Genomic DNA, 10,509 nt, shown 5'->3' with positions numbered 1-10,509 from the left:
ACTAGCGTCGCCTTCGTCCACGGTATCGATTGTTTACGTAAATTGCATGTGCCAAAAAGAGCCGACTATATCTCCGGCTGCATCCCGCCTCTAGTTCATTTCAGCTCCGACCTTGTCGCCGAGAACACGTGTTCAGGATCCCGGTCAGATTTCACAAAAATTATGATACTCAACTCTACTAAAAAACATTTGTTAGCGAAACAATGTAACCTACTACAATATGTTAAATGAGTTTATTTACTTGGTTTCTTAATAAAATCTACCCTACTCTATTCGTATTACGTAAAACTAATTTTGGAACTAACACCATTGTTAGAATGGACTGCATAAGTCCGTCAAATAAATAAATAACACATCCCGCGAACTGACAATTACGAGCGTTTATCTGCCAACGGGCAAGTGGCGCGATCACAGGTCATAAACCTTGTAAACTCCTAAACTTTCATATTCCCTTCTCCAAAATGTTCTCCATCTCTGTTGTAATTTGTTTATCTTACTGACTTCCTAGGGGTGAAATCCAGTATTTTATGTAGGTGTAATATGTTTTCAATTTCAATAAAAAAACAGGTAAATCAATAATACAATTTGGAACAATGTTTTTATTAATTTTCTTTGGGCAGATACAAATGAATGGCTTAAAATACTTATAATATCTACGATTACACTATCATCTATCTGACCAAAAAGTCCGATTAGAACATTAATAATGGTTCCCTTATAATACTGACCATATTGTTTGCTCAAAGAACAAGCGAGTTATTCATTACATATACATAAATTAAAAATGGTTGTGCAGAAATCAACAGTCCACAATTTCGAAAAAAATACCGTGCATTCACGGAGACTGGACCGCTGTGCACGCGCAAACCACGAACCCACTGCGTGATATCGCGTGATTGGCCCATTTCACACCACGGCCAAAATCTTCACAACTGGACCGACATTTATTGTTTTACAACTATTTATTTATATAATGCCTGGCAAACTCAATGAGGAATTCCACTGTTTTCTATATTTTTTTTCTATTAGCGTACTGTTTAACTAGGCAAAAATTTATTATTAAATTAAATTTATGTTGGGCAAAAATCTAACATTTTATTAAAAACTGAGGCAGTAACGTTCTAATTTTAAACTGAAATTTACAGAAGGGTTATTCATGGTTACATTACAGAAAAAAATCTTTGAAAGTTAATATTTGTAGTCACAGAAATTGAAAGATCATCACAGGGTGTCAGATTTTCCGATTTTTTTTTTGATGCTTATAATTTGAAAAGTTCTTTACCAAAAGTTTTTTTTACATCTTTCTGATAATTGTCACAACTTGACCTATCACCCGCTTCCGGTTTGACGTTGATTTCTGGGACACCTGTATATATATGATCAAATTTAAACAGGTTTTAACGAATCTCATAAATGTCAGTCCACTAAAATTTCACCGTGCCGTTTAGATGAAGATGGTTTGTATGAAATGGGCTATTCTCTGTGGGTATCACGCCGCTGGTTCGTTCATTTGAAAATTCTCGTAATAATGAACAGACTTTAGATATTGGTATTATCGGGTGCATGGTGTCAATTTAATTCTGTAATTCTGCTTAAAACGGCCAGGCCGTTTTCATACAAAAAACTGTAATAATCACCTTTTGAAAATAGTGTTGATCACAAAACGTCATTTCTCAATTTGCAGAAAACACCCACAGCATTACAAATATCTTAAAGTTTAAATGCTGATGGGAAGATTAATGCCTCCAGGGTCCCGATTACAGTGGGAAGTTATCTTCAATTTTATCTACAAATTAAAATTAAGTTTACTGAATAAAAAGCAGAATATGCATACATTTTTTTCTGCTAAACATGTTCAATTGTGGGTTTATTTATTTATTTGGATAATTTAAATAGAGCCGTTTTTGTGAAAATCACCTCAAGGGCGCTGTACAATAAATAAATATCCCAGCACGTCTTGCAGCTACAGAGCGCATGGACGGTTAGGATTCTTGTTTCTCGTCTTTAGTTATTATATATAGGAGCTAGATTACACGTCTTGCAGCTACAGAGCGCATGGACAATAAGAAATCTAGCCCCTATTTACATTTCAATTTTTTATTTGACAATGGAGTTTAGAGTTTTAGTGATATTTAAAAAAATGAAATAAAAAACAAATTTATAAAATAGAAGTTAGATAACATTAAGTCTTGCAGCTACTGAGCGCACGGACGGTTGGAATTCTAGACCTCATTTACTCAATTTGGATATTTGATAGTTGATAACATTTACCTATTGAAGCTAGATTACTAATCGTCTTGCAGCTACAAAGTGCATGGACGAGTGAAATTCTGGCAACTTAAAATTATCAATAAATTTACAAAAACAAACATTGAGCATAATAGTAAATTTGTAAAGTGTTCGTGCTAAGAAGTAAACAATAAAAAACTAAACAGATAAAGCACTTCAACACTATGGATAGCATAACAGATACCAACGAAGATACTTTAAATTTTCATGAGAATATATTCATTTTTGTACACAATTACCGGTTTTTCTTTGTAGACAGTCGAAGATAACTCTGTTAACTTTTTAACATTGGGGCCCAGAAATCTAGTTCTCTTAAATAAATTAAAGTCGATACGTATTTTTATTTGAAAAATTCATTAATCAAAACATACGAGTAATCAAAAAATACGTTTAAATCAAGAGTGCCTACTCATTGATTCTTTGTTTAAATGAGATATCATTCAATATGAGTTATAGCTGTTTTCTGCAAAATGCATATTTTAGATTGTGGGTCAGTCGAACTTTAAAAAATCACGAAATTTTACCAGATTTTGGTAAAATACCGTATTTTACCAGATTTTGGTAAAATACCGTATTTTACCAGATTTTAGTAAAATACCGTATTTTACCAGATTTTGGTAAAATACCGTATTTTACCAGATCTTGGTAAAATACCATATTTTACCAGATCTTGGTAAAATATCGTATTTTACCAGATCTTGGTAAAATATCGTATTTTACCAGATCTTGGTAAAATATCGTATTTTACCAGATCTTGTTAAAATACCGTATTTTACCAGATTTTGGTAAAATACCGTATTTTACAAAATTTTGGTAAAATACCGCATTTTACCAAATTTTGGTAAAATACCGCATTTTACCAGATTTTGGTGAAATACCATATTTTACCAAAATCTGGTAAAATTCCCGTAAAATACCGCGGTAATTTTACCGCCTTGCATCTCTAATTCGGAGGTCTAAATTAAAGTCACTGCAAAGAGGGTCACGCATCCTGAAAAAGCTGTCTTGTGCCCTCTCTATTCTGACTTACAACAAATTAACACGTTTTTTCCTTACCGACCGCATCTCATATTTAGCTGATGTTGCGTTGCCATCAACAATTCCAAAAAAGAAAGCAAATCACAATACACATGAAAAAATTCGTGTGTGAAAGAATGTATACTTTTGTGTACTTTGTGAAAGACGTAGTGACCAACCGAAATAAGTTTTAAGGCCAAAACCCAAATCGAAACGGAAACTTATGTAAATAAGTTAAAAGTGTATTTTTTTATATCAAAAACATCTTCACTTCGTGGTATGACGTATTACACTTATTTATTTATAATTTTCGCATCCGCTCCTAAGTGGAGCATGTGGACATCATCAGTTGCCTCCAGGAGACTCTATCGCCATCCAGCACTCTCGCCTCCCACGTCAATTGAGCGCCCTTTCGTTTCGCCGAATAAAGTCGAAAGATCATCATCATTCTAGGAGGGCGTGAGCTCGCAGGTTCAAAGAACAGGCAACTTGGGTTTAAGTTCTCCCGAGGCATGCGTAGCACGTGTCCAAGCCAGGCCCACCACCGCATCTTCAAGACGCTTGTTATAGGAGGCTGCTGCGTCCATTTTGGGACGTCAATGTTAGTTATAAAATCAAACCACGTTATGCCTAATATTCTTCCTAAGCACTTACTCTAAAAACTCAGAAGTTTGGTGTTCTGAGCTTTGGTAAGGTGGTAAGATTTACATCCATATAGGAGTACTGGCATTTTACTAGAGTTGAGGTGAGTATAGACTAGAGTTCCAGACAGCACGCCTCATGTTAAAAGTTGCTCCAGCAATTCCTAGGCGAGTTGTGAGCTCTTTGTGCATGCACCCATTCTCAGTTATGTGAACTCCCGAGTATTTAAAGCTGTTCTTGATCCTCTGTCCATTATTATAGAGAGGCGGATCAGGGTCAGGACAGGACGTAATTACACATAATCCGTTTTTTGTATATTAATATTAATTAAGACCCAGACGAGTTGAGTTTTCCTGCAGTGGGTCAAAAATTTCCTGAAAATCACCAACAGACTTTTCAAGAAGAACCGCATCGTCTGCATACTTCAAGTCGCACAATTTACAGGGGGACTTCTATGCTTCAATCAGGTGGTATTGATATGCATACGATAAAGTACATCAATATGATGAATAAGAACGGTGCAAGGACGCAGCCTTGCCTAACTCCAGTGGAGACCCCGAACCAATCAATCAAAGAGCTGCCGATTTTCACACGTCAATGCTGTCTATGTGGAGTGCTTTTACAAAATCAATAATCTTTGGAGTAATACCATACACATTGAGAATTTTTCAAATTAATGAACTCGTAAGGTTTACAAAAAAAACGTCTAATTTTGAAATGATTTTTAACTTATTTAAATAAATTTTGGTTTCGGATTCAGTTTCAGCCAAAACTAAAACAGAAGACTAAATTCTGTTTCGGTTTTGACTGAAAGTCTTGTTTCGGTCGGTCAGTACAATTTCGTCATCATGGAGCGGCACAAACTTTTGCATTCCCCACTTCATAAAAGGAGACGCCCACTTCGTTCATCGTCGTGCACATTATCGCGACCTTTATTGAACTGTCTCACGCATCTCCTTACCACTGAATCACTTATCTCGTGTTTTCGTGTACACTCCACAGATCTGTTCATAAACGGAGACTGGTGATTTGACCTTATCTTACAAGCGGGTGGATTTTCAATTTTAAACAAGCAACACGAAGCGCACACAACAATCAGCAAGCTCATAATGGCCTCAACTCCTCATTAATAGGTTAGGATAAGTACCACGCACGCGCGAAATTGCGATGGAAAGAAATACGAACAGAACTTACTTTCGGGACATACCTCGCAGTTGGGTAAATTATACAGCGCCATTTTTGAGAAAATCAACTCAATGACTCTGTATAGTTAATTTAATATCCCAACACGCCTTGCAGTTACAGAGCACATAAACGGTTGGGATTCTAGTTCCTTGTTTCCAACTATGATCGATTTCAATAACAGATGGGGGATAGATTACAACACGTCTTGCGGCTACGGAGCGCATTTACGGTTGAAATTCTACACTCCATTTACATATTCATACATTTACATACAATTAACTACGGTTTTATTACATTTTTTTCTGCTCCTATTGAAATTTTTTCCAACAATTAATTTTCGACCATTTTTATTTTTCACCACAACTAAAATTTTAATAATAAATTAAAACTGTCGATCTTTATCACTACTCAAGTATTAAATGTAAAATTGAACGATTTTTATGAACTTATTAAATAACTAATAGTAGGGGTTCTAATTGAATCCCTGTAATATCCCAAAACAAATTATTTTGAACCGGAGCTTTTCTGCGGTTTAAAAACAAAATTCTCGTCACTCTTACTGGTTACGCGTGAATGTTTACTGCCATTTATATGTTTTGGCTGTCGGCTTTTCTTTGAGAAGTAGGAACCTGAGCAGCCTGGCAGTACCTACCGCATTGCAACAATTCACAAATTCCATATTCAAATAAAACTGACAGCTGTATTTTTTCTTCAAACAAATGAAGTCTTCTGTGATCCGCATGAAAAACTAACAACAAATAACATTCGTACCGCTGTCTTGCTTTATAAAGTTACCGCGAAGTGTCAGCATTATTATCATCACAGCATCCAATATCCAACAAGACTGATGCACAAAGCAGAATAAGAAAGAACCCAACATCCGCATCATTCCCGCATTTAATATCTGGTGGAGCAAGGGGGAACACTTCAACACGGGTGAGTCAACTTCCATTGTATATTAAGTGGCAGTAAACGTCCTTAATTATGTGTGTGTTGGCTGACCTTGTTGGACCATCTTGGATCAGTTCATGCGCTCTCTAAGCCATCGAGAAAATATATTTCGTGCCTCTCTCTCGCGTCACCACTTACAGTTTAAATACCACTTTTTCTTAAAATTATATGCATAAAACATAGATTCACTTTTGTCAAGCACCCCTAAAATAGCGCTTTATGATATCCGTGAAACAAAAAATCACTTGTTAAATATCAGCAGCCTATTTCACATTTCTGATTTTATTTAAGAAAACAGTTTTAGCTAATTTTAAGTATTTCTTACATCTACAAATGAACACAATCTCCATAGACTCATAACATATGAAATTGTAAAATTCATTCGCCTGGTTGAATTGTAAAATTCTCAGGATTTATAAGGTATAGTTTAATGTAAATTTTGATTAAAGAAGTCATTAGCTCGACCACTTTTGAACCAATTCCTCACATTAGGTTCTGCGTTCTTATTTTTTAAATTATCTTGACTAGAACAGCAGTCAGATATTTGTTTGAAGATATAGCCAATAATTTTAGACCTAACTCGTGTTTAAGTGCATTCAAAGTCTACCATTCTTTATAATATCCACAGATATATGAAATATTCGTATAATTTGTTTCAATTTTGCATAAATTGGGTTCAATTTTGGCTTGTTTTATTCGTATGCAGAATGTCCTCACAATGAATAAATTTAGTGACTTGTACCAAGCAGTGCTTTTTTGTTTCAAAGGCGATAAAGAAAACCCATCATCCTCTCATAACTGCAAGAAACGATGTTCCAAAAGATGTGGAACATGTAGAATGAATGGATGATGAAATACGTATGGTAAAAATGATGTCATTTGTGTAAAAAATAGTCTAAATTTAGGTTTTGTTATTTTGTGGAAGATATAATGTTTTTTTTTTTTTAAAACGAGTCCCCGTATGCTTAAAAAGACAAGTCTATGAATGGCGTATATTGCCGGTGACGGCATATGGACTAGAAACCATGTCTGTAACACAGTAAAGTAGCCAGAAATTAAAGTGAATGCAACGATTCATGGAAAGATAGATGCTAGGTGTATGTCTAAGAGACAGAATAAAAAATGAAGGCACGGAATCGTGGATATCTTGGATCGTGAAGCAAAATTAAAATGGCATTAACGCACGGAATTTTTAATTCTCTGTATGCTCAGTTTGAATCCTCCATTCGCATACGAGTCGTTCAAATGTTTACATATTACAGTCGTAAATACTGTCACTAAATTTCCTCATTGTGTCGACATTCAGGCTACCCAAAAACATCACAAATTTTGCTATCAAGGATAATTTTTTCAATGCTTTAAAAATCATTGTTTTTAGAGTATTTTTGAGAACCTACTATCTTTATCATTCCTAATTCTTTAATAAAATCCTATTAACAATATTCAATGGTTTTTTCATAACACTTTAATATGTAACAATGAAAACATTTAGCGTGATGGTCTTGAGACTACCAACAGCATAGGCAATGCACCCATAACCATACAAGACCCCATACAGTAGAAGCATAAACTATATCCTCCAGTGACATCTCTGATATACCCTGAAACAAAATATCAAGTAAAAAATCATTGTTTTTACAACAGGTGTAACACAGGGTTTTTACTTTGGGCCCCTATTATTGTTAAATAATTATTAATGAAGAATATTTTTGAAGAATTATTTTTTCCAGAAGTACTTTGAATAAATAATGTTAGTTTATAGAGAATGCGCATCTTGAACATATACCTTTTAATATTTCACCGTTTTTGCTTGTATATGTAATTTTTAATACTATTTAAATGTTATTTGTGTTTTTTTCTTTTTATATACTTTTTTTGGCTTGTATACATAATTTCAATTTTTTCAACGTTTTTGATAAAAAAAATTAACCTGTATTGGGTGTGCGCATATTTTGTTAATTAAAAAAAATGATTTTATTTTGTACTAGTTCAGTATGTATATATACATCCATGTAATTTTTTAACTTTTTCAATTTTCTTTCCCAGATTGCATAATGTAAACATTATTTTGAATTTATTTCCATGCCTAGTATTCTGTTTATTCTGTTATTTTCAAGTATTTTTCATACCCTTTTTAATTTGTAGTATATCATAATTTTAATTTTTCTGCTTTTGTTAAATAATATTATAGTTTAAAATTTAAAAACGTCTCTAAAAAAAATATTATCTGTATGTCCCTAAATGAGTTTTTTTTTTAAAAACTCCTTGGGAATATTGTATATAATTATGTATAATATGTTTTCAATATAATAAAAATTTTTTTAAAAAATGTGAAAAAAAAAAAAAAAAAAAAAATGTTTTTATGGAGAATAGAAACAAAATCCCTGAATGGAATAGAATAGAATCAGGACCCCTATTATTCATAAAGAATACAATACAGTTCTGTGTGTGAAATAGAATCTATTTCACAAACAGAACGGTACTCGTCATTGCCCGTATAGTAATAATTTAGCTGTCAAAGATTATATTACCTGCTAGAGGTGGAACTGATATCGCTCCAATGCTTTGAAATAGACGGACAAGGCCATAGCTCGAGCTGATTCTTTCCCTTCCAAAGAGATCCGTTAGCAGTACAGGAACCAATAGGAACCAGCATCCAAGACACAATCCATAAGAACCTACAAAAAAATATATTAAAAATCATCTCTACTTTGAAATAAAAGAAGTTTTATCGTCAGTAGCTCAATCACAAATAACTATCGACGTGCTAATAAGCGACGTGATAACAATTTCTCACCATGGTTGTTTATTGTATTCGCGAGCGCAATGCAACATCTGTGAACACCAAATATTAAATGTCAAAATATTTATCAATTTGTTTCTTTTTTGGGTGATACCGTGTCTGTTGGATTTGTTCCGACGTTTCGGCTATTATTGCAGGAGCCTGAGGAAACTGAGTGAACACTCAGTTTACCCTGAAGATGGCTTAGCTCCTGCAATGGTAGCCGAAATATCGGAACAAATCCAACACACACGGTATCACCCAAAAAAGAAACAAATCGATAACAGTGACCGTGAAAACCTTTGCACCAATCAAAATATTTACGTTTCGTGACGTATAATCCTGCTGCGCAATCACATATTTGAATTTTGCTCCACAAACGTATAGTATAAATTAAGCTTACCCCCTCCTTTCATCCCCTCTACTTTTTTCATTAATTCTCAAACAACAGAATATTTGTATAATTTTATCAGTGCATGTTTGTCCGAATCAGTGCATGTGCTTATTAAAATGCATGTCGTGTTGGTTTTATATTTTTGTGCAACAACTATGGTGAAGGTGTATAGTGGGTTTTGCATGTTGGTTTGCATGTTGGTTTAGTTGGTGTCCTGACGAAGAGACGGGTACGTCTTGAAACCGGTAGACATAGAAAAGTCGGTAAGTGGTTATATACAAATATTTAAAAACATTTAGAAAAATGTTTGACCTCAAAGTCAATGCTTTAAATATTAATAATATAAATTAGTGTTTGTTCTTTTATTGTGAGTTTTAAAATACAGCAAAACCCCCTTTTTACGTTTTTAAAGGGAGCTAGAAAAAAGTGTAAAACTGAGGAAAACGCTAAAGTGAGGAAATGAAAAATGTATGGAAAAAATAGGAAAAAAATCAAAAAACAAATTATTTGGTACACTATAGTGTACATATACTTCCAGAAGAATTGTCAAAACGGTGATATGTGGAAGTTGACAATATTTTTTTCGCCCATTTTCAATGATTTCACTAAAAATATTTTTATATTTTTCAAACAATATTATGTAATCTGTTTTTTATATGATTCAAAAACAGCATGTTAAAATTATTTTATGAGTAAAAAAACGAAAATAGAATTTTGTATTTGCATAAAATAACACCAAATATATTTTTCCCTAAGTTTTGGATTTTTTTTTTACACGGTATAACTTTTTTTTCTATGGCATCACTAAAAACAACTGTCATATAGTTCGCGGCTTTTTAAACCATCTTTTTTATAACTTTAAATATTTCTATAGTTATGTTTTAAACGTTTGTCAACTGCGCATCATGATTTGTACAAGTCAATATGACGTTTTTGTTCAAATGAAAACTAAGACTAACCCTAAAGGAAGACACTTAAACAAAAGACTCAATTACACTGCACCTGCTTTGAATTTATGTTAAGACAATAATTTACCCTTTATTAGTTGTTTACCTGTTTTTATTCTTCATTCGCGTGGCACACGCGGTGGCGCGCGGGCCGCGGCATAATTCAAATGACATAATTTTGGCCTTTTTGACACATCAAATGAATTCCGAAATTTTTTAAGCGTAAAACCGGGGTTATGAAAAATGTAAAAAACGTTAATTGGGGGGAATATTTGTATAAGAATGTATGAAGAAAAATGGGT

The 10,509-nt window shown here is 33.6% G+C and overlaps 1 protein-coding gene across 1 annotated transcript in view; it reads right to left on the bottom strand.

Annotated features, from left to right (window-relative positions):
* Positions 1-5,450: 5,450 nt before the first annotated feature.
* LOC148274490 (monocarboxylate transporter 12-like) overlaps positions 5,451-10,509 on the bottom strand; it is a 52,862-nt gene continuing 47,803 nt past the window's right edge. The window contains exons 17-18 of the mRNA XM_088237042.1: positions 8,616-8,762; positions 5,451-7,685 (exon numbers count right to left, since the gene is read on the bottom strand). Coding sequence (XP_088093168.1) covers positions 7,573-7,685; positions 8,616-8,762 — 260 coding nt within the window. The 3' untranslated portion in view covers positions 5,451-7,572. The remainder of the gene's footprint in view (positions 7,686-8,615; positions 8,763-10,509) is intronic.

The sequence above is a fragment of the Micrasema longulum genome, unplaced genomic scaffold (assembly GCF_059751315.1).
Source record: "Micrasema longulum isolate JH-2025_06_02 unplaced genomic scaffold, ASM5975131v1 h1tg001641l, whole genome shotgun sequence".
NCBI classification, from domain to species: domain Eukaryota; kingdom Metazoa; phylum Arthropoda; class Insecta; order Trichoptera; family Brachycentridae; genus Micrasema; species Micrasema longulum.
Note: the sequence above shows the minus strand (reverse complement) of the source record. Positions and strands in the feature narration are given on the sequence as shown.